Source organism: Hippoglossus hippoglossus, chromosome 17, assembly GCF_009819705.1.
Source record: "Hippoglossus hippoglossus isolate fHipHip1 chromosome 17, fHipHip1.pri, whole genome shotgun sequence".
Classification (NCBI taxonomy): Eukaryota; Metazoa; Chordata; class Actinopteri; order Pleuronectiformes; family Pleuronectidae; genus Hippoglossus; species Hippoglossus hippoglossus.
In genome coordinates, this window is record NC_047167.1 from 22,756,651 (window position 1) to 22,774,927 (window position 18,277).

Below are 18,277 nucleotides of genomic sequence, written 5' to 3' on the forward strand. Positions count from 1 at the left end.
GACGGAGAGAGGAGAGAGAGGAGAGAGAGGAGAGGAGGTGAGGAACACGCAGCTGGAGATGATGGATGGATGTTAATTATGAGGATTCCCTGTGGTTGTATCAATCTGCGGTTGAGCCTCTATTTACCTGCCGGCTGTAAACAGACACTTTAAGGCAGAGTCTCGATTAATTCGTCAACACTGTGAATAAAGATGGACGACGCGTCTCCGCTTCCTCCCACAGTCGCTGCAGCAGTGATCGTGAAACTAAACTAAAGTATAACTGAACAAGATTCTCCACAATCCTCATTTTAACACAGGCGACAGGCTGATCTTCGGATATTTGACATTTTTATCATAAAATCATGACTTTTCTCTAAAATTCTGTCTTTATTCTCAAGATATTACGACCTTATTCTCGAAATCTCAATTAAAGCTAAAGGAATTAAGACTAAAATGCTCATAAACACTGGTGTATGTACGAGTTGCTATTTGCGTGTTTTCCTGACTTTATTATAGATGCATAAAACCCCCACGTTAATCAGAGTCTAATCTTCTCTATCTCTGGTGAACTGATGACCATGTACAGCCTGGTCATTACCTTCCACACAGTATTCATAATTAAGGAAGTGGATGTGACTTTGATAAACTGGCAGCAAATGAGCGCGGCACATAAAAGCGAACGAAGCAGCGTGTGTTGTCGGTGCCGAGGGTCACAGGTTCGATTCCCTCTGACCTGACGGCACACGCTGCAGCTCTGTTTGTTTCTTCGGCAGCTTTGAGAATCGGCGGCACAAAGTGTGGACGCACGATCGTTAGTAATGGACGAGGGAACAAAATGAGCTGGTTCTTTAAATGGCTCCGGCTATGATTGATGGTGGCAGTTACAAATGGGGCTGATCTTAATCAGAATTAGATTCCCGCCCCCCCCCCCCCAAAAAAAAGGCCTAATGGCTTCTCACTAAAATGAGGAGTTTGTTAAAAATGGAGGGGGGGGGGGTGTGGCCTGATGTCCCGACGGTGGAGGATGACGGGAAAGTTTCCAGAACAAATGCTTTTGTGCGATTTTATCAAACACGAGCACGTCCACTCGACAAACTCTAGAAGAGTCTACGTGCAGCTGATCAGGCTGATTGTTGGTCCAGTAGTGAGCTTCAACCCGCAGGCTTCACCTCATCACAGCTGCAGTGTGCCTAGCATAAAACACACTCCACAGACACACACACACACACACACAAACTACACACACATATACAGCACAGGGGTCGCATACACAAAAACCCAGCCCACCCACCCACACTCACATATAAACTCTGCAAACACACACACAGAATGTACAGACACCTGCTCATGCAAGTTCTTTCTACACACACACACACACACACACACACAGTCGTACATCAGATGCCCCCCCCCCCCCCCCCCCCCCCCCCCCCCCCCCCTCTAACCCCTACCTCCTCTCCCACTCTCTAATGCCAGAGTAATAGGGTTTTGTGGCTGTGTAAAGGGATTACTGCAATCCAATCAGGAGGCGCTGAGATCACCATGTGTCGCCCAAACACTGAATAATCCCCTCACTGTGTGTGTGTGTGTGTGTGTGTGTGTGTGTGTGTGTGTGTGTGTGTGTGTGTGTGTGTGTGTGTGTGTGTGTGTGTGGGAGGGGACGGGCTTACAGATGCCAAAAGGTGCTCAATAAAAACTGCTACGCAATAAGACTTTGTTCCGAGCCGCCATTGTGGCTCTGACACACCATCTGAGCACCTGTAGGATGCAGGTGATGTCATGCTGCGGCCATCTTGGCTCAAAGGAGGCCGTGGAAAAAACGAGGGCAGAGGAAAGAGGGGGGGAAAAATGAAGGTGAAGAGAAGGTGTCCAGTGGTGAAAAGTGCCTTCCTCTCTCCATTCGATCATGTCCTCACTTCCTTCCTTCCTTCCTTTCTTCTTTCCTTCGTTTATCTGTTCATTCCTTCCTTCCCTTATGCCCTCCCTTCCTTCCTTCCCTCCCTCAGTCCTTCCTTCTTTCCTTCCTGCACCAGCAACTGATGTTTCCACTGGCGGTCACCTCACTTCAACATCTGCTGCTGCTGACTTCCAAACGTACAAGTCACATTCACCATCTTGTTCTGCTTTTAAAAACTGCATTCTCTACTGATCCATGTCACATCCTTCCCCCACAGATCCTTCTGGTGGTGATCCCTCCCGTAGTTCTCGTGTAATCTCGCTAACTGACAAACAAACGCAGACGACAACATGACTTCCTTGTTGAAGATAAAAAAGGTTGTAGCAGCACCCGACTTTCCGTTTCTGAATTCTAACACAAACATGTCATCATCAATCTACATCCAGTCTTATTTGTATTTAAAAGCTGACATCACCCATACACGAGTGTAAATTCCCTGCAGCTTCCCCCGACTCAGGTTTAGCGTGCGTTTCCCTGCGACCTATCAACTGTGCAGATCGCGACCCAGCTGCAAAACTCCCAGCGTGGTTAATCTCAACGGAGGCTCCCGCTGCAGTATAATCTATAACACTTACTTGGCCGACAACAAAAGACTAGATAATGTGCTTTATATATAGAGTCGACTAATCCTCTTAAGACACATGCAGAGAGGATGTGTGTGTGTGGGGGGGGGGGGGGGGGGGTCCCAGTCACATGGGACCAAGTAATACATTAACTTCGATAAGATGGTGGAAGCCCTTTCTCCTCAAATTAAAATCAGTGGGTGGATGATGACATGAGATTTGCCCGAGTTTACGAAAGGCAATTAATATATTTTTTTGGGGGGGGGCTAGGTGCTGGGACACTGCAGATAAACAACAATCGTGTTATTTCTGTCTTTAACGCTTATTTTGTATTAATCGCACAACAGTTGACTCACTCGGGCGATGGCAGGGGTGAAATATTTGCTTTTCCACGGCGGCGGTTTGCTCGTCTCACTGTGGGATGGATCTGGTTTCTTGCTGTGATGCCACGATTAAAAATAGTTTTTAACCAAAAAAATGCCCCCCCCCAGTGTGTCGACCGGGCTTTGTTGCCATGAAACTCTCAGTCTGTAGTTTACGTCACCATGAGAATCTGAAATGAGTTCTCCTCTTGTTAGTGTGATTGTTTTTGTAAAACTGACGGCGCTGCCTGCAAAAATAAACTATGAGCCGTGACAAATACTCATCGTTCCCAAACACGGAGGGAAAAAGGAAAGAACGAGATCAGAAACAGTGAAGACATTTTTGGAATTGTAGTAAGAAAGAAAGACAGATTAGTTGAAAACAAGTTAAACCAAACTGAAGAAATAAGAGCAAAAGAAAAGAAAATGTCAAATCAGCGACGAGACGCACGGAGGAAAATGATTGAATGCACAAGATGGAGGTTGGAGAAGAGGATCGTGGCGGAGAATCCATAAAAGCTTTTGTAAAGAGACGTGTGGGCGGCTTGTGGGCGGGAGGAGACATTAAATAACTGCTTCACACGTTGTCACTGTTCTGTGAAAACACTTTTAACTTCAGCTTCACCTGCTCCTCTGTCCACCCACAAAACTGTTTGGATGTTTAAAAAATGAAGGGGTGTCCCGGGTTACTGCTTCTGGGGTGGGGGGGGGAGGGTTATATATATATATTTATGTGTATATGGTATTTGACTCTACGCCCTCACGTGGTCTGAACATATTAAATCTGCATGTGAGGAGCTGTCCAGGGTCCTGAATCACATTAGACAGTTTTTCTACCTTTGACTGTAAACAAACATGGACGACATGACAACTCCCCCAAAGTGAAGCGGAATCCTCCTGGCCCGCCCCCTGGTGGCTGGCTGCAGCATAGCTCATAAACCCCGCCTCCTCCATGTCGGTGGGAGGGACAAGCGCCAAAGTAAAAAAATGAGAGTAGACGTCAAATAAATGTTTCAATTTCTCACTTTCTATTTACACAATATCAGTCTGCAGGGGGCGACATTTAGCGGGGGGGCAGGTTTAAGTCCCCCCTAAAAGTCTGACCAGCGTTCGCCGAGTTTCGGACGTTACCTTCATTTCGCGAGGCGGCGCACTCCTAAGGATAATCGGGCCAGCAACGAACTGGGGGTCTATGAGATGAGGAGTTGGTTTGTGAATCCACTATGGGAGAACAGAAACCCAGCAAGCAGCAGACACTGGGACGGTCTGACCACTTCCTCGGTGTGAGTATTTTCTATTTGGCGAGGGGGTGTGTTGGGAGGTGTCACCATGAGGAACACTACTGCGCAGACTCCGGCTCCCATTGATGTCAACTGTGCACGATGGCGGCGTTCGTGTCCGGGATATTTGGCTTCATTTTCTTTACGACTGGGGGGGAAATTGGAAATGTGTCGTTTAAATCTTTAATTTCAGTCTTTAAATTCTACATCCCTCCTCCTTTTTTCTCTGAGTCATAGAAAAAACTGCAGCGAGTGGGAGAAAATTATAGGAGGGGGAGCAAAGTGTTCACAGCTCCATCCCATTAACTGGGAATCACACGGTATCGCTTTCTGTGACGACGGTGAGCGTCTTGTGACCCACAATCCTCACTACGTATTCCTTTTTATTTCTGCGATGCGATAAAAAAAACCAAGCAGAGATGCAATTAAAAGAAAGGCGTCCAGGCTCAGGGTGCAGTCTTTGTTTTCTCAACAGAGTGTCTCCTCATTCCTGGGTCACTGGATGCAACAGAAGGAGACGAGGCATTTTCTTGATTTATAATTTCATGGGTTTTGTAGCTGCACCAATGTTAGATGAAGATTTTGGGAGGATTTGAGCATTTAAAGCTCACGATCAGAGTCTAGAGCTTCTCACTCTCTCTGCTTACATGTAAACACTGCACATTTATCTACATGACCTCATCACGTCTAAAATAAAATAAATACTGACTCCAAAGCAACAGGATACTTATAATAAACAAAACATTTTCTGTGAGCATTTTCTGATCTGCAACTTCTAAACTTAGGGTTTGATGAGTTTATTCAAAGTTTATTAATATTGAACATATCACGTGTTCAAATCGCACCAGATTGTACAAAACTAATCTCAAGTGTGAAACTGAACGGTTCTCGAGGTATAGAAGATATAGACAGATTTCTGGATTATTAGTTATTATTATTCAGATTTTTTTATTTTAAGATAAACCACAACACTGTACAAATGAAACAGTGTTTTCCTTTTAGAGGAAAATGTCTTTCAGAAGTTTGAAGTGTCTGTGGAGAGGATTTAAGTGGAACTTCAGAATTCAAGAGGACGTTCGTCTCCATCACCCACACGGAAATCTATTAATCACCACGGCCACATCAGCGGCACTTGGTCTCTGTGCGATCCTCTTTACATATTCGTCTCCACATTATAACGAATTCATTAATCCCCCTGACCAGACTGTGGCCCACACACAGACTGAATCCTCCACTAAACATGAGCAACACTCCATCTCCCTCCTCTCGTCTCTCAAGAGACGGCCGCTGAGACGGCCGAGACAAAGCCGGTGAAAAGCACAGACCTCGTCAAAACACATTCCCATCCACACGTGAGCTTAGCGTATCGGAAACATGGATATCCCATTGTGTTGTGGGCGCGTTCGCCAAAGAGAAGCACTTTAGCGGGATCGAGCGTTCGTGTAAAACAACAGTGGCGCTTCTCTGCAGTGGCACCGGCTGCAAAGGGAGACATTTTCTCCTGAACACAAATCTCAGGGGTAATTAGTATCTTTGTGCCTATTGAACACATCAAAAAGTCCGCTCCGTCACATCTCGCCGGCAGCTTCATAACGCAAGGAGAAAGAGGGAGAGACAGAGAGAGAGAGAGAGAGAGGGTGGAGGTGGGAGAGCTGGGATGAGGAGGGTGGTGGGTGCTTGAAGCGAACAGCTATATATTCCAATTACGATGGCGCTCGACGGAATGCAAGCGAGGTTCAGCAGAGATTCTCATCTGCGGCATAGAGGAGGGTAAGAAGGCTGCTTATAGAAACTGTGGGTGTAATGAGATGTACAGAAACAAAACAGAACGACACAGGGAGAAAGATGAGAGAGGCCGCGAGATAAGAGGAGGAAGAGCGTGTGTGTGTGTGTGTCTGTGTGTGTGTGTGTGTGTGTGTGTGTGTGTCTGTGTGTGTGCTTGTGTGTGTGTGTGTGTGTAATGAGCAGTATATAGAGGCAGGAAATACACACACACACGAGACGTGGAGGCAAAATAGTTCCACTGCTTCTTAAAGAGATAAATGGTTTACGGGATGAAACGAGAAGCAGGTGACGAGATGTTTTGGATAAAAAGGGAAAATGAAGGAATCGTATAAAATCGTTTTTTTTGGAGAGAAAGACAAGCAACAAGAAAAAGAAATGTGAGGGCGAGAATATTACAGAAATAAAAACAGGTTCGACTTCGCTTGTAAAAGAAATAAAGCTTGTAATTGATTGATTATTAATGGAATCCACATTAATCACCAGATTTTCTCTGCTGCAGTGTTTCACGGATGTTTCAGATTCTAAATCCTGCTTCCACAGCTTCGATTAATGAGCACAACCAAGGATCCGCCCATCATGACGTCTCCGATTGGTCGTTTTAGAGCCTTGAGTTTTTCCACCGACACACATCTAGCTGTCAATCACACTGTGGTGTCCACGCCCCCCAATGCATTATGGTCTATTTGAATCTAAATGGACCATCGTTTACAAAATGCTGCACCTAAGAAGACTTGAAACTAGGGATCGAGATCCTAATCTCCTTTAGGACGTCTATAGAAACAACCAGTGGAGTCGCCCCCTGCAGACCATTTGAGAGAATACAGGTTCGGGGCACTTCAGTACATTAGATAAACTGAGGAACTTAAGACGCGTCAGTTTGTTCTCCAGTAAAAAAAACTTCTTCTACTCTCTTTCTCCATTATTCCTCAAAGTCAGGGTCAAAACTTCCGTTGAGAAGTTGGACGAGATTCAAACACTAATGTCAGTAAAACCAAAAGAAGTGATTTAAATGTCTCCCTCAGAATCCATCCGTTCATTGTTTCAAAGTGGCGTCAGGTCTAACTCACCAGTATCATGTGACCGGTGGAGATGTCCATGTTGGAGTGGACGGGCTCCTCGCTCCAGGAGGAGACGCTGCTCCTCGCCGAGGGACTGAGGGCCTGACCGCCGTCGCTGAACTGCGACGACACGCTGTTGATCCGGGAGGAGATGGGCTCCGGCCGCTCGGCGGGAGGTTTGACCGCCATACGCTGCCGACACAGTTCCTACGGAAGAGAGGACGGGGCCGGGTTAGTCAGTGATGACACCTGTGATGGAGCATCGGACACTTGAGAAGATTCAGTTGATGCAGATTTGTCATAAATTTGTCTTCAAAATAAATTGCCTTCCTTATAAATTCTTATTCACAAGTATTCTAATGATTTAGATTTTATTTCTCTTTTCTGTATCAGAGTCTAAAAAAAGTTAAAATGTCAGATATTTGCCTAATGAGCCAGTGGGGGGGGTGGATCCAGGTCACAGAGATGTAATCATTAATGTTCTGTGACCTTCGAGTTCAAAGGTAGAGGAGGAAGAAGAAGAAGAAGAAGAAGAAGAAGAAGAAGAAGAAGAAGAAGAACATCTGGGACTCGCAAAACTTCTTATTCTTACATTTGAACATTTATTCTACTAGCTTTAACTTTTCAACATTTAAAAAGTAATTGAACTCATGTACATGTAATGTACAATATGCACATCAGCAGGTTTAAAGATCTTTGCTTCATCTACAACAACAACGATGCAAAACATCTCAACATTTAGGGTCAAGGTCGACTTCCAGGGGTCGAACAATATGAGAAAGACATAAAAATGCCCCAACATATATAAAGTATAATACATTATAAAAGAATAAGATACTTATGTAACATATAAAGCACAAGGGTCACATTTATAGCATAAGAAATCCTCAGAAGAGTTTTGAAAGTTACATGTTTACGTCATTGTTGTTGTTTTATGTTCAAGGAAATGAGCTTTTTCCAGGACGTCCACTTGAGCTCGAGTTTGTCTCCTGGACTCGTTCTTCTGACGCCATGCAGTCCGGTTTCAAATCTAATATGTCGGAGCATCATTCTAATAACTGCATTAACTTTGACAATGGATAAAGGTGGATACATGTTCACTATGATGGATCACCGGTGTCTAGCAAGTCTTTTCAATTTGATTTTAAAATACAATGAAATGAATGAAAACAAAGCAGAAGAAAGAAAAGCAGAACCAACATCCTTTTGAATGTTTTCTTTTACAATCTGAGACAAAAACAAAGTTCTTTCACTCAGACACTCGGAGGAATCGTCCCACACGGCTGAATTAGAAGGAGCAGGGTGTCTCACCTTTAAACCAACAAAACTATAAACAGTTGCTGCTGTGAAGTGGGAGAGACGAGTGAGTGAGTGTGTTTGTCGTCGGTGACTTTTAACAAAGCGCCCGGGCCTCATCGACACTCTGCGTGAATAAAGGTTAAAAGAAAAAAAAAACCAGTAACCCCCTCTCATGGGCGCCAGGCCAGGGAATCCGCTTGGCGCCCATGACCGACACGAATCATGCATCACCCCGGGGCGACGGTGGGCACGTCAGGGTCGAGAGGCGTGTGCCACCCAAAGCACCCCCCTTTCATCAAAACCTTCTAATGGGGGGGCTGTGGGGGCTGGGACGTGCCAGTGGGGCCCTGTTTACACGGCCTCCTGACCAAAACAAATGGAGGGTCCTCACCCGAGAGCTTTGCCTCATCGCCTGAACAAACAAACAAACAGGGGGGGGGGGGACTGAAGGATTGAAGGGAAACTACAGGAGATGGAATATAATGTATATATATATATATGTATATGTATTGTATAAAGACCTGGTGCAGATGTATGTGTATCTGCAGCTTGTGTGGTCGTAGTAAACACATTAAAATGTGATATGAGTTCTGCTCAGTAAAGTACTGTAGAAGCGAATAAAGATCATAAATCTGGAATAAAAGTAAAACATAGTTGAACCAATTTGTTCCAGATAAAAAGATAAAAACCTGAACGCAGCAGAGTTCGTCTCTCACAGTGTAAAACATGTGGAAGTCTTTGTGTTGAAGTGCGACTGTTGCATAAGGAACAACAAGGACTCGTGTTTCTGACGTCCAACAGAAACAATCATATTTCATTGTTTTAAATAATAGACCTGAGCTGAGATCTTCATCTTAATGTCAGATTCAGAGTTTCTCCTGCCAGCCCCCCCCCCCGAGCAAAACCTCGAGCCCATGTGAGCACACAGCAGGAGACTGGAATCGAAACCTCTAAGCAGAACGAGTCCAGGATAGAGTTTCACAAAGCACACTGGTCGTATGATATGTCATCTATTAAACATCCCTCATATCAGTGGAACACGACACTGACTGGAAATGATCTGATCAGCAAACGGATGCAGATTGAACACACACACACAGACGTGACGTGCAGAGGAAGGAGCGGCGGGACAGGCCGGGAACAGGAGTTACTGTTTGCTTGTTAAATCCAGATCGAGATGCACAGGAAATGTGTTCGGCTCTTTTCTCTCTGGCAGCACAAAGAGGATGTTATCGAGCCAGCGAGGACCCTTGAAACTGAAAAGCGACGGAGAGAGAACACAGGCCCAGCGTGAGGCAGGACGAGTCGAGGCAATCTCATAAAAAGACTGGGGAGAAAAAAAATCGTCTTCTACAAGAAACACAATTTCATCTTTAGTCTTATAAACGAGACAAAATATGCAAATGTGTTGAGATGTCTGCGATAGATCCCGAAGCATTTCAAGAAATTTGACGGTGCGCATGATGATATCTTAACATGACTTTAAGATAATATCTGGGAAATCTGAGCTAAAAGTTGAGTGAAATCATCTCTTCATGCCGTCGGATAGTTTTGACTGTCGAGGGGATAAAATAAGACTTTTAGGAGCAGATAAGAGTTTGAAACAGATGTGAAGATAAACTGATACGACGTCGCAGACTCCCATGTCGACGGCAGAGTAACCCGGGGAACGACTGACTGACTGACTGACTGACTGACTGACTGTCGGGCCGATTCCCCGCCCAGCGCCCCGACACGCTGCACGCACACGCTCCGTCGACGCCTGTCAATCACTGCCTCCTTTGTCAGAGTCGGCCAATCCCATTTCGCTGTTTCACGGGGACCATTTGAGTGACAGGCCAGGGAGTGGAGGGGAGGAGTGGGGGGGGGGGGGGCTGAAGGTGGAGGGGGGTTCGGAGGGAGCTGATGGCAGAGTCGTGTGTGTGTGTGTGTGTGTGTGTGTGTGTGTGTGTGTGTGTGTGTGTGTGTGTGTGTGTGTGTGTGTTTGACAGCTATAGCTCGAAGGAGCTGCAGCAGTAAGGCCGTCAGGCAGCCTACCGCTTCCTGTCTGCTTTAATTGCATGTAGCCCCAGAGACTGCAGACACACACACACACACACACACACACACACACACACACACACACACACACACACACACACACACACACACACACACACACACACACACACACACACACACTCAGACAGAATCCAGCCCAGGGAACCCCTCTGCACAGCGGCGCTGACAAAGAGACGAGGCTTACAAGGCTAAGATGGGAGCTGAACACTGAGGCCTTTCACTGAGGATGACGACGGCTCGCTGTCGAGACTCGATAAAGACGACGGAGCAAAGAGGATCCACTGGAGGGGCTTTGGGAGTCTGAGCGGGCCTGAGTAAACCGTCCAAGAACGAGCAACGTGGACGTTTTTGTTCGCTATTAATCAGATAAATAAAGCGTCAACAAGGTCTTTTAACGAGCAGTTTCCAATTAGAGGATTAAAAGCAAATCTTGGAGGCAAGTAACCATGAAGATAAGTTTTTCACATGGAGGAAAAGTAAATGTTCCGTGGAGGAGGAGGAGGAGGAGGAGGAGGAAGGGGCAGAGCTGAAATGTCAGCGTGTCATTGGGCACGTTGAATGTCAAGACTTTCAGAAACTCTCTTCTGTTGCTGAGTAGTTTATACTTCCGTCCTCTTCCTCATTGGTCAACAGCAGATGATTATGCAAAAAACATAAATTGACATTGTGATCATCAAGTCCCCGGTGATGAGTTAAACCTTTGACGCAGCAGCAGCAGCAGCACAGTCTATTTCAGAAGTTCAGAATCCCGAGGAGAGCATGAAATGTAAGCACTTAGGGGAAGGGCTGGGCTCATTATAAAATCAATGCTCACAGGACCACTCTCATTTAAAAACATGGTGGGGAAAAGGTCAGAGAGGGAGAGACGGAGAAATCTCAATCTAATTCTTTGCTCAAAAAGCCACTTAATATTGGATTCTTTAAATTAAATTTCACACCCGGCTATTCCGGCCACAGGATAATTACAGCGAGCAGGGGGAAGGAATGGAAATGACTGGAGGTGGAAAACCTGTTGGATTGGCGATATTGCCTCACGTCTCCAACAACACATTACAGCAGGAGATTAAGTGGAGTCAGCAAACGCCGCGCGGCATCAATCTAGTTATAACATGTCAATATGAAACAAAAGCTGGGCTTGATTTAGTGAAGCAGAGTGAGGAGAACGTCACCGACGCGTTTATCTCCTCGTAACCAGGTTTCAGCCAACAACAGTGGAGAAGCTGCATCTGAGGTCGAGTCTGCTTCGGATAGAAAGTCTCAACTCAGGACAATAAAGGTTCGATATCATTCGAAGCACAAACAACCTGAATCTGTTGTCTTCTTTTTAAAACTATTTTTCAGCAGCTTTCATTTTGCCGATCTGTCCTGTCCAGAAAAAAAAAGACCCCACCGCAAACGGCCCTGGACAAAGTCTTGTTGCAGAATGACGAAGATAATTTGACGGTAGCTTGTTGGGACATCAAATTCAATCAATAAAAACCTTTCCAGCTTTTTCTCTGTTTATTCAATTGTCAAATTTAAATCAAAATAAGGGGAAAATATCCCTTTGGGTTACCAGGGATCCCGGTACAGCTCCATCACGGACACTGATCTTCGTCATCATTGTTTTTAATTGCAGTTCAAATTCAAATGCTCATAGGTGCAGTAACTCTTCCTACCTGATAGGTGGCGGTAGCATCGCTGCTCGTATCTGTTCCCAGGTTGGTGAGCTTCTCCTTGAGCTTGTGGTGCGAGCGGTGGCGGAGGCAGTAGACCACGGTGGAGGCCAGCAGCACGCCCACGATGCACAGGATGGACACGACGGTGAGGATGAGGAACTTGGTCGACTCCGCCTGGCTGTACTTGGTGGGGATCTGGTTGATCTGGCTCCCCTGTGGAGTAAAACAAAACAAAAGAAGGAGGTTAATGATATGTTTCTGTTTCTGCAGCTCAAACAGCGACGTGCAATCACAGCCAAGAGGAGAGCTTCGATTCATCCATCACGCCTGGAAGTGTCCGCAGCAGAGGTGTTGTACCTACACGTGTGCCGGTGATTTCACCGATCGGTCAGACAAGAGGAACTAATCTGCAGAATCACCTGGTGGAGATTGGAACAATCCTGCAGCCTCTCACTGCTGCACACGGTTTGATTCTCCTGGAGTGAAGCTTCCACCAAACGGTCCAGAAACTCACTCTGAAATCCTTCAATTGACAAAATAATCTCTCTGAACCGCTTTAAAGGCAGAAATCAATCATTTCTGCTTCAAACACCTCCACCTAGAAAATGTCTGGTTCTACATCAGGAGACGATCACATGGTTCTTTTCTGTCCTCCACATAAATATGCATTTGGCTGTTCTCCATGAAAAGTATCACCACGAGCATTTGTTGGACCATCTGTGCCCAGAGGTGCGTGTAGAATGCATGAACTCCTGTTTAGCACAGCGTTGTGGATGTGTGGAGACAGCAACACGCCGATCACTGCATCGGAGGAGATTTCCACCAGCTCTGCCGTCTCAAACCGGTGCCTTGCCAGCGCCGACCTCGGCTGCGCTTTAATCCACCGCGTGACAAACCAGATCCTTCGGCAAACAACGTGAGATGAAAGATGTCTTTTCACGCGGTCGGCTGCTTGAGATAACACAATGGAGGCGCGCTGCCTGACGAACGTCTCCGAGCTGCTTCTCGAGTGGGTAAAAAACCACCGCGGCAATAATTTGAGAGAAGGCAAGTGGTCTTATTGAACTGTTCATCATGAGCCGCAGCTCCGACGGCTGCTCGCTGTTCATTTCCAGACACCAGTGCAGCTCCAGATAATGGGCCTGTTGCGTTTCACCTGACTACCAAGAGCTAACAATAGGCAACATAATTCCCCGTTATTACACACTGCGTAATGATCTTGACAACAAAGAGCGAGGCTACAGCCAAAAGAGACGAGCTACAAATTGCACTGCCTATGACGAGACCTACAATTCCCCCTGACAAAGAATTATCTCAAAGGAGATCAATGGCGGAAAGAGAAAAGCTTTGCTCCACTTGTTTCTGCTCGGGAACAAGTTTTCTCTTTTCTCCCTCGGAGCAGTGGAGATGAATTTCCCCCCTTTTACTGGAAGCAAAAAAAAACGTAAACGCCTGCTGTGGCTCATCGTTAACTTCCCCTGACAGAACTTGTGTGCTGCATATTCTGCATGTTTGGTCGCTGAGGATAAATCCTGAGGTGCAGGCCGGTCTCGGGGGGGGTTAGAAATAAAATCCCTGTGCCTCGGCGGTAGAGGTCACAGAGATTAGGCGAGGTGCGGCGTGGTGAGTTAATGGAAAGGAGGCTTTGAAAGGGGGCAGCCCTGTCGAATCCCTCCTGCCCGCCTGTCTGCACAGAGGAACCCTGGGAGGTGGGAAAAGGGCGTCTCTGCCCTGCGCACGGATTGTTGTGGAATTCTTGTGAGGTTTCAAGGGAGCGACCCCCACCACCTCCACCATCTCCGTCCTCTCCCTCACCGCCCCACCCCCTATGATTTCATTCACTGAAATGCATTCAGCACCTGATAAAGAGGGCCCGCAGAAAGACCCACAATGGGGGACAACAGTTGTTCGATGCTTTGTGGGGTGTCCACTTTGCTCGGGCAGCTCTAAGCCGTACTGTAAAAGCCGGTTGCATAGTAATGTGGCGGCCTTGAAAGGAAGCGGTGGGCGTCTCTGAAGCTTTTTCTTCCTGCTCAGGAAAAAAAAAAAGACATATAATATAAAGTGGAACAAAAAAATGTGAGAAATTTCGTCTCCGTGCTCCAGAGCGTATAAAAGATTGATCTACTAGTAACCGCGAGTTACAACTGAGGCTGTTCATAAATCAGTAATAAACATAATGCAGGGAGTCCGCGTATGTTGGAGTTGTATGGCTGCAGATATTAATATTGCATTAGACGTCCATAGAAGCAGATACAATTGATTGTGGCTGCGTTGTGTATTTTTAATGTTTCTTTTCATTAATGCGCTCTTAATGTAAAAGAAACAACAGCATCATAAACAAAAAGTGAGTTGGCAGCAGCCTGAGCGCGTCGTGGGCTTGGCAGCGCCATTAATAATGCATTGCTGCTGATTCCACACGCTTCCACTGCAATCATCTTTCGCAAAAATGTGTTGTTTTGTTTTTTTCGGTAAACCACGGATCAAATAACTTCATTTGTCATTTTACTCCGTGAGTCATCTCATTGTTTGGTCAAATTAAGTTTCATGGAGAGGGATTGCATCTTGCTCGCAGAGTAATGGCCCATAATTCAAGGCTCTAACTGTAACAGCTCAGTCATCTTTCACGGGACAGATGCCGGCGTTTCCAAAAGCACACTCCCCCCTCCTCACACACACACACACACACACACACACACACACACACACACACACACACACACACACACACACACACACACACACACACTGATTCCACCTCCCCCCTCACCCTCTTTATCATGGCTGCCTTGCATGTCTCTCTATTGATTCAAACAAATGTAGCCTGACCCCAACTGCTTAATGAAGTTTGGTTGCAGTTGTTAGTAACAGTAAAGGGATGGAGGGGAGAGAGAGAGAGAGAGAGAGAGAGAGAGAGAGAGAGGGGGGGGGGGGGTTCTGACTTGATGGTTGGCGTCGATGAAAAACGAGCAGCCGCGCCGCTCGCGCCGTGTAGCAGAAATTTGCAATGATTGGAAAATCAAATGTTTGCTCAGGAGGCGGAACCTTCACGCACGAGTGGCAGCCATTACTGTGCAACACCGTGCAACATTTTCGGTGACGTACACAACGAAGCTGAACTCGTAAAAAAGGTTCGAAGTATCGGAAACCTGCATCGGCCACATCCGACAACAAGAGGTCATCCGCCCCGGGCTCTGCAGCTCTAACGCCGCGTCACATGACACCTCGGAGCTCGGCCCTCGGGATGACGTCACTTCCGAATAACCAGAGTTCATCGGGTAGCCAGCCACTGTTAGCACAACCCGGTCGTAGTAACGCATTACAAACTGTAGTAACGTGTCCACAGACAGTGATGGGACCGTACTGTGTGTACGACGGATTTAAAGACAGAAGCGCTAATACTGGTCACATACGGAGCAGCCATCTTGGATTTTGAAGTCGGGGGTGGTGAGGTTCCTCCGACTCGAGGGGGCGTTCCAGTTGCAACCTCCCACTCGGGGGTGGGTAACTCCGGGGTTTAACGGAACGCGGCGTCAGGCCTTTCTCGCCTCTTCCTCCACTCTCTAATGGCCGAGGGCCGGATGTGTAGAGCCACGGGGCGGCTGCAGAATCTTAATGAAATGTAACGTGTGTGTGTAAAAAATTGAATAATCTGAGACGATAATCAGAGCGACTTCTTGATTTGATAAAAAAGGATCAGAAACAACACCTCGGTCTGGATCGTTCCCGGCTCAGATGTCACATGACGCAGTTGTTTCTGGAGGAGAATCAGACATTTTGATCAAGTGTATTTCAGTGAGAGGCAACAAAAAAAAAAAAATGAAAGGAAAATATCGTCTCCCCAAAGGCAGCGAGCAGAAGGGAGTTCCTTTTCATGCCTCCGCCTCTATTGTCCATCTGCTCCCGGAAAAAAAAAAAAAAGCGATTGTACTTGCAAATTTTTTCCATTTCACAGACGTGATTACACATACAGTGTTTCTGAAAAGCATCACCCTGGTCCGTCCAGGAGTCGGTCTGTCGGTCTGTCGGTGAACGCCGCTGGGTTCAGCCCTTTTCAGCAGATATCAGACACACTGCAGACGGACAGGCGTCTTCGAACCGGAGGGGAAGGAATACGAAAACCCTCCGAAAGAGAGGGAAGCGAAATGTGCCGCTGCAGAATATCTGTTCTGGACCGTTTTATTTTTAAATCTCTCCTCCGGTGATTTTTTATTAAATTTTTTGCCACATTAGGAGTCGCTCCCCTTTCCTGCAGCTCCATCCTCACTCGAGTTCTCACTCACTGACTTATAATAATCTGCTTTGCAGGTGACGAGAACATGTGACGAGAATCTGTTAAGAAATTAGAGTCGGACGGCAGAAATAATAAGAGTTTTTGGATTTGAGATGGAGATTTAGCAGTGGAGGGGTGTGTGTGTGTGTGTGTGTGTGTTTGTGTGACAGGGTGTATACGTGTATGTGTGTGGAGAGGTGGGTGTGTGTGTGTGTGTGTGTGTGTGTGTGTGTGTGTGTGTGTGTGTGTGTGTGTGTGTGTGTGTGGATTAGCCAGGCTCCCATAGACAAAAGGCAGATGGATTTGCACGGCTCTGGCTTATTGAGAACGGGTGAAAAAAGGTCAGAGGGAGAGCGGCGGCCGGCTATTGTTTCCTGCAGGAAACAAAGATCTGTCCCTCACCTCCGATTCATCCCGGGTCTTTGGAAAAGTTCAACCGGGGCTTTAACAAAACCTTTCAGCAAACAAGCAAACAGAAAAACACTGCACGGACACAGACACACACACACACACACACACACACACACACACACACACACACACACACACACACACACACACACACACACACACACACACACACACACACACACCTGCACATGTAAAGAAGTATGTGCATCTACACAGGCTGCACGGACACACACACACACACTCTGATGTAGATTGATTTTACACTGATACACTCACATCTGCAGGTGCACGCTTGTACACACTTAAACACATGCACCTAAGCAAAAGTCCACACACACACACACACACACACATGCACACGCCAACAACATGCTGTTAAAAACATATCTCACAAATACAGACTTCCATTTATGAATTTAACCCAAAGACGATTGATTTCACCGCCCCTTGTTATATTTTAGCCAAAGCGAAGTGTGAATCCGTTTTCTCGGCAACATCCCACACACGCATACAAAATCCTCCTCCTCCTCCGTTACCACTTGCAAGATGACAAATACACAACGCGGTTAAAAGTTTGCCCTCCTGCGGTGCCGGCATGCAGCTGGGGAAAATGAAAGCGGCGGTAAATCCCATTAAAGTGAATGTGACTACAGTGGCGGGTGAGATGCAGCTGCGTGGAGCCCGTCGACTCTAAACTCCACGGACACTCCCACTGCTCCTTCGGCTGGAGACATTAGGACTTGTTTTTGTTTTTTTTGACAAAGATCAACTGCTGAACGAGTGAAGTCGTTTTTTCGGGGACGAACAGAAAAGGATGAGAGAATGTTTTTGAGCACTCCTCAATCCCACAGAGGAACCAAGAGGAGGGAGTCACATTATCATGCAGAACAACAATTCAATCCTACCAAGAGTCCGTGGCGAGGTGACGCAACAGACACCTCCTCCCGCGTCTATTCCCCATTCGTCTCCAGGTGCGGCGACTCGGAGGCAGCACCACACCGGCGCTGGAGGAGGAGGAGGAGGAGGAGGAGGAGGTGGTGGTGGAGGAGAGAGTGAGCGGGAGAGAGAGAGAGAGAGGGAGTTTCATCTCTACCCCCTCGTCACCCCTTTTTCTCTCCTTCTTCAGGAAAAGAAATAAAAGAGAGAGTTCCCTCTCCTCCTCCTCCTCCTCCTCCATCTCCTTCTTCTTTCGGCCATTCGTCTCATCCGTTACAAGAAAAAAGGAGGGAAAAAATGCAGATAGCGATTTTTGGGTCCTGGCTTTTCCTCGACGCAACTGAGCACATGCTCGGAGAGGAGAGGAAGAAGAGGAGGAAGAGGGACGACTAGCCTCCTCCACTTCCACGGAGAGCAATGAGATGCTATTTTGTTCTCAGAGAGAGAGAGAGAGAGAGAGAGAGAGAGACTACAAAGTGCACTGTGGGGCTCCTCCTTATATTCCTCCCATCCCTCCCTCCATTCCCTGCCTGTCTACAGCACATGTCACCTCCCCTCGTTGCCATGGCGACCGCTCCACATGTTGCCGACAGGAGGAGGAAGAGGAGAGGTAGAGGAGAATGAGTGGGGCGAAGGGAAGAGGAGGGCAGAT

At 46.8% G+C, this 18,277-nt stretch overlaps 1 protein-coding gene and 1 long non-coding RNA gene across 3 annotated transcripts in view; one reads left to right on the top strand and one right to left on the bottom strand.

The window, feature by feature from the left end:
• Positions 1 to 18,277, bottom strand: part of LOC117778522 (receptor-type tyrosine-protein phosphatase N2-like) — a 122,994-nt gene that overhangs the window by 17,280 nt on the left and 87,437 nt on the right. For both annotated transcript variants that reach the window (XR_004616802.1, XM_034614188.1), the window contains exons 13-14: positions 12,006 to 12,218; positions 6,997 to 7,194 (exon numbers count right to left, since the gene is read on the bottom strand). Coding sequence is in view for 1 of the 2 variants with exons in the window: in XM_034614188.1 (XP_034470079.1) it covers positions 6,997 to 7,194; positions 12,006 to 12,218 (411 nt within the window). In the remaining variant the exon portion in view is untranslated. The remainder of the gene's footprint in view (positions 1 to 6,996; positions 7,195 to 12,005; positions 12,219 to 18,277) is intronic.
• Positions 25 to 18,183, top strand: LOC117778583. Its single transcript, XR_004616814.1, has 3 exons — positions 25 to 37; positions 17,706 to 17,723; positions 18,000 to 18,183. It is a non-coding gene; the product is annotated as an uncharacterized LOC117778583 (long non-coding RNA).